At 45.2% G+C, this 6,430-nt stretch overlaps 1 protein-coding gene across 1 annotated transcript in view; it reads right to left on the bottom strand.

Moving 5' to 3' along the window:
• Nucleotides 1-2,839: 2,839 nt before the first annotated feature.
• Nucleotides 2,840-6,430, bottom strand: part of WNT3A (Wnt family member 3A) — an 89,319-nt gene continuing 85,728 nt past the window's right edge. The window contains exons 4-5 of the mRNA XM_009640103.1: nucleotides 6,271-6,430; nucleotides 2,840-3,319 (exon numbers count right to left, since the gene is read on the bottom strand). The exon at nucleotides 6,271-6,430 is cut by the window's right edge and continues 9 nt beyond it. Coding sequence (XP_009638398.1) covers nucleotides 2,840-3,319; nucleotides 6,271-6,430 — 640 coding nt within the window. The remainder of the gene's footprint in view (nucleotides 3,320-6,270) is intronic.

Here is a 6,430-nt window from a genome sequence, read left to right as displayed (position 1 = left end):
TGGTGGATGTTAGCAAGCTGTGGATGGGCTGGGGTCAGAGTCCAGCTCCCATGCATGGAAGTCAAATCCTTCAACCCATTTCTTCACTGGTATGGTATAAAAGAAGGCGTTTGAAAACACCTTGCTTAAAACTATTAGGGTGAAATTAGTTGTGGGTGTGACCCTGCTGAAGTCAATGGATTGACAGGGACCATGACCTGCAATGATTCGCATCTTCGCTGTTGGGGCACCACTGACTGACAGAAGTACCTGGTGGGACGTGTCTAACATTTCTTGCTGTGACTGCTAGCACTGCGACGTATCTTCCCTTGTCTCATCTTTTGGAATTCATTGATGTCTTCCACTGCATATGGAGTTTTTTTCACCGTTTGCTTTCTTGACCGCTTGTGTTTGAATATTGGTTATTGTGGCAATTTCTCCCTGCAGTGGCTTCCTTCTCTATTTGCAGTAATGATCAGATTTTCCATTTCTCCCAGGCTCCATTACAAAAATCAGCCATGCATCCATCAATTGGTCCATCTTTCTCTCCATTTTTAATGATGTATTGCTTTCTACCAGTTGGTGTGTGGCCATCCATCGGGTGCAATATTTACATGTACAGCTATGATTGATCGGTTTTCTCCCCATTTTTTTCTTTGTCTCTCTTGATCTCTTCCTCTCTCCTTCCCTCCCTTCTGCGTTTCTGCTCTCATTTCAGTGCAGCTTTTTTTTTGCAGAGCACTGATAGAAGTGCCTCCATCAATAGGCAAAGCTTGCTTGTGCCCTTGGGCACAGCCCTGAGACAAATGGGTGATGCATAAACTGCACCAGCCTAGGAGTAGTCCCAGGAGACGCCATGACTCAGAGTCAACCCTTGGAGGCATCATTTCCTCCTGTTTTCTCTCTGATGGGATTAAGTTCTGTTTGTTCCCTGCCTCTTCTGCATACTCCCTCCTTTGGATCCTGGGAATAAGCTGACATGCAGGGAGAGAAGAGCACTCTGATTTCTCTACATAGGTGTGAACAGCCATGATAACGTTGTTGTGAAAAGACTCTTGTAGGTCACTGGGAGTTAGATCATTCCCGGTTTCCCTTCCTGTACTGAAGAGAAAGAAAAAAATGCCGATCCATTGTCCTTTTCCTAAGATAGGAACCCAAAGGGATGGTTGAGGCAAAGAGGACACAGGACAAGTGCATCTGAGGCTAAACAGGCTGCAGCTCCATGCTTGATTACCACTCATTTATGCCAGTAGCAACCAGGAATAACTCAAGCAGAGCTACAGAGCTGTGAATATCAAGGTGATGGGCTGAGAGACACACCTGATAACCACGTGGCTGAAGGAAGCCTTGATGCCCATGGAGGAGGTGAGAGTTGTTTCTGTAAACTGGCAATCCTGATCTGAAACCAGAAGTAGAGCAGCATGCAAAGACAGGGAGGGGACTCAGAGGTGAACAGCAGAGATGGGGCAGCGCTGCAAAGTTGGGAGTTGGCTCTGTGTCCAAAGTTGTCCAAAACTCTGGGCTCGTTCAGAGTCTGGCTTTTGTGCATTTTAATCTATTCCGCTTTTAGAGATGGGAATGGCTGTAGAAATTAGGCGTGGAACAAAATTTGGCTCCAGTCTGAAACTTCCAGCTTGTGTGTGTGGGGGGGGTGGTGGGTTGGTTCACCGTCATGTAAATTAATGGGTGACAAGCAGTCCTTCAGAGTCATGTTCCTGACAGACGTGCGGTCTAAGGGTTTTGCTAAGTGCCCAGGGGGAAGCCTGCATGAAGTGCAGAGAGCGGATGGACTAAGTGCACTTTCCACTGCTGGTGACGGCGTTCTCTAACGAGGTGGGAGGGGCAAACACTTTCCCTTTCCTCCTCTACGGGAACAAGATGGGGTGCTGAGGAGCTGGATGTCCTATGCCCAGCAGCAAGTGTCCAGCCCTAGGAGACTCTCTCTGCACCACATGTTTCCAAGGAAGCCTTGTTGGCTGAGCCACGTACTGGGCCACAGCTGGAGCAACATCTCCTTTCATGGGATTGTCTCCTTCTCAATGCACACATCGAGTCCTCTTCACTTCACATATCAGGCACTGAACTGTTCCGTACCGTGCACATCACCTGTGTACCAACAGGGCATCTGCAGGAAACCATCAGCAGTCTCTCTCTTTCTCTCCCTCTCCTTCTCCCTCCCTCCCTCTCTACCGGTGTCGCTCAATCCTATCTCAAAACTGGCAGAAGCTACTATGCTAAAAAGTTCACGTGAAGAGCCTGCCCACTCTACAGCTCTATTATATATTTGTAGATTTCTCTGGTTCCAGGGCAAAAGCAAAGGAGTATTTGCATTTTTATTTTTTTAAAATCATTACTTTATCTGCTTTTATTTCTTTTTCTGCTGTTGTTGTTGCTCATATTGTACACAGAGTCTGGCCATTTGGTTATGTAGATAGATCTCAGAAAGCTTAGTGCTGCTGACCAACACAGCCTCTGCCTGGCTGAGGGAAAAGGAGATACTTAGGAAGATGCAAGTCTTTCAAAGGACACTTAATCACACGAGTCACTTCAGGTGGGTGAGAACAGAGCAAATCCATGCTTTTGCTGATGCTCTTCTTTCCAGCTCTGTGTTGTTGGCTGGTTGAAAACCCGCTGTCTCCTACAGGAGGCATCATTGGGGCGTAACTTGTGTGACTGCCAGATGTACCTCAGGATAGCCCAGAAGTCATTAGACCTATTCTATCCAACCAGTTTTAGCCTTTTTTTAAGTTTTTATTCTTTTAATATCAAAAAAGTAGACTTCTCTCATGTCTGCAACCTCAGAGGAAGTAGGCTCGAATCCATTTCTCCACTTGGAGCCCAGCGAAGGGTTTTGTCTGCTTTATTTGCACGTGTGGACATCGTAGACTCGTATGCACTCCTGGCAGCGGACGTAGCAGCACCAGTGGAAGATACAATGACACTTCTCTTTCCGTTTCTCAGTCCTTGTGTTGTGCCCGCGGCCGCAGCACAAAAGGTCGCAACCATCAATCCCATGGGAAGTGACATTACAGATCCTGTCACGGGTCCCAAAGGAACCTGTCTCAGGGTTGGGCTCACAAAAGTTTGGTGAGTTCTCATAGTAAACCAGGTCCTTCTCAGTTGGGGCCTTGAAGAAGTTGTATTTGGGCCTGAGGGTCTCGACCCAGCCACGGGATTCTCGATGTTTTTCCACCACCATTTCAGAAGCGCTGTCGTACTTGTCCTTGAGGTAGTCACCGATGACCCTGAAGTCTGGCTGAGACCACCAGCAGGTCTTCACTTCGCAGCTGCCTGAGAGGCCATGACATTTGCACTTAAGATGCATGAGTTCGATAATAGACTGAAAAAGAGGAGAGGAAAGGCAAAGAAGAAGGAAGACATTAGCTTGTAATGAAAACACATATTGCATTCTGCTATTTATCCAGGATTCCCTAAAGAATTGCTGTGTTTTCATAGATATGTTTACACAGTTTTGAACAAAAATCACCTTATCCTCCAGTCAATGCCCTGCACAGAGGCTGGATCTGAGGCAGATAAAACCTTGACAACTTTATTGTTTTCAGTGATTATCTCTGATTCCCAACCCAACTTAAAGCATCTACCAAGTGCTTTCACTAAGGGCTGAAGTGATTTCTGTGTAGACCAACTTCTATCTTATCAATGTTCATGGGTGAATATTGAAGTCATCCAGGAACACAATTCAGACACATCTAGGCAGAGAAGCAAAGAGCACAGAAATCTCCTCAAAAAATGTTTTCATAAATGAAATATACAGCTATTCCATTGGAAACTAAAGAAATACGAAACATCCTAACATTCTAGTCCAGAATTCCATCTTTTATGTGTGTTTTCACTAAGCAAATAAGATTCTAGCCTTGCTTGTGGCTATGTTCAGAAACCTGTAATGTATTTTTATTTTTCAGCCAGACTTAGGATTTTTCTAAAACCATTTCAAAGAAATAAAATAGGAGTCCAACTTTTGATTTTGAAAGGTTTGGACTTCAACATAAAATTCTGTCCTAGAATAAATGGAAAGATGATTATTGATCCCAGAAATCTGCTATTCGCTTCTACCTCTTATGAAATGAGTCTAAAGGTTTCTAGAGGTGTTGCCCTCCAGTATACTGAGGTGGGAGACAGACTTATGCAACTTACTTGATAATCTGCATTTTCAGACTGATCAGCAAATTTCCGGGTACGTGAACAGACTAGTGCCAGCCTGAGTCCAAAAGATTTGCCATGAATCAGCACCTTGGTGTTCACCAGGTGCTTTCCTGTGTTATTTACGGAGTATCACCCGCCGCAAAGGAGGTTGTAATTAGCCATGAGAGAGAACCACAAAATGTTTGGTTCATATAATCATGCTGAACTTAATCAAAGCTTCTGGCGTAGTAATAGGGTTTGAGTTCATATGGGAACTAATATGAAACGTTGCCTATGGCTCAGGTTTAGCTGGAAACACTTGAGTACGGAAGGCTGGAAGAGCTACCCCATGAGAGCTGGCATGGTGAGAATGGAAAGTGCTTTATAAAACAGTAGGATTTCAGATAATGGTGTGACATCTGCTCTCTAGTCTTTGATATCTGTAAAATATCCAAAAATAACTCACTGTCAAGTAACAAGACTTACAGTAAAAAGACCTCTGCAGGTCTGCGATCACAGGGATGTTTGCTCAAAGCTCACTTTGCAAACTTTAAGGCAAATTCCCTCCTTTCTGCTCTACCCAGCTTCTCCACAGTCCTACTTGTCTCATTATCCATCCCAGCAACTGCCATGAGCAATGCAAGATACCTTGTGTACCTGGGACAATTTGGGCCAGTGCTGGAGGAAACCACACCATTGCTTGTAGCCATCTGCATTGTAGACAATTTCTGTTTCTGGTGGTATTTCACTTTGAAAGGTTGTTTTCCCTATTTCAGACCAGCTCTCCTGGGGTGTGAGGTGGAATAACTCCACCGGGGTTTGACGGTGTCCACCCGAGGAGCCCACACCAAAGTCCTAGCCTGCATGGGGATAGCTGTTTCCTAGCACAGCACAAATGTGGTGGCTTTGCTATAGCTCACTGCACAGTCCTGTGTCCTCCTACATATGCCTATCCTGCTGCTGAGGGAACAAGACCATGTTAATCTCTTCTGATTACAGTGAGGTATCTTTCTTCCACTGAGGAATAAGATATCTCAGGTTTACTACATGAGAAAAAATGCTGTTATCTCAGAGAAGCTGTGGCATGGTCTCCATTAGCATGAGCTTTGTGGTTCAGTTTCACAAATTGTTTCCCATAGATTACATTTGTCTCGCATTTATGGGCTATTCTTGAGGTGAAAAAGAGAATGTCCCCTTACTGGGATTGTTCCACTTTACAGGAAAGATTCACTGTATACAAGGCTATCACGGTGATGAGGGCAAGATTTTGTGCTTTCTGTTCCCTGATATATTTTGCTCCATGACTTGTTTGAAGTGAAAACACATTAGCTGGCTTTAGGGCATGGTCCAAGTTTAATCAGGAGGTACCAGAGTCATGTTCCCTCTTATTTTCTTTAAATATTCCCTGGGAAATAGAACAATGTTGAGCAGAGGGGTGGTAGGAAATGCTTTCCTGCTCTTCCCCACCCTCAAGCCTACAGAGTAGACTGGTGATCCCAGGAGAATGGACAGTTGCACTCAAACTAGAATTCAGTTGCCTAAACATGTGTATCTAATGCCATTTGTGAGCTTCCAGGGATGCCTAAGACATCAGTCTCAAGATGGCAGAGGACCTGCAGGAGACACACAGTCTTATCCAGCCCAAGGACATGCTGGCTACTTCAGGATACCTCAGTTTATACTAAAATGCATTTGCTTAAGCAGCTGAATCCTCCCCATAAATTCTGGTCCATCTCTCTCAACTTCAGATGTCTACAGTACAGACATCTCTGGCTGTACAGCTCACCTTCTTCCTACAGCCAATGGAGGGGAACATCATTAACTGAGCTATTTCAGATGTCTCCTTCGAGCTGTGATGAAATGCCATGCTGTGTGTCTTGATCGATTCTCTACAAAAGAGGTCTGGACAACTGACTCCAAGGTAGACATTTACATCTGGGTGGGTGAATTTACTTATAGCTTTCATAGATCAGGCACGTCAATCACCTCCCTGAGAAGAACTATCACAGGGCAGGTATCATCATTGCATGCTGTAAAACTGCCCAGATTTATGTTTGGTTATTCCCCTCAGTTCCCTCCCACTGTTCATTATGGCAGGTAAGAAATGATTAAAGGGAGATCGAGAAAGGTCAAACTAAATGTTCTTACGGTCCTTCCAGCTTCATTGTTGTGCCTGTTCATGGCTGACCGAGCATCTGGTCTGTTCTCTCGGGCGTCTGCAAACTCCCGAGACACCATGCTCCCAAACTCCACGTCCTCGCTGCAGCCCCCCCATTTCCAGCCTTCCCCGGGAGAGCCCTTGTGGCGG

The sequence above is a fragment of the Egretta garzetta genome, unplaced genomic scaffold, assembly GCF_000687185.1.
Source record: "Egretta garzetta isolate BGI_Z169 unplaced genomic scaffold, ASM68718v1 scaffold275, whole genome shotgun sequence".
NCBI classification, from domain to species: Eukaryota; Metazoa; Chordata; class Aves; order Pelecaniformes; family Ardeidae; genus Egretta; species Egretta garzetta.
This window is presented reverse-complemented; position numbering and strand designations above follow the sequence as displayed.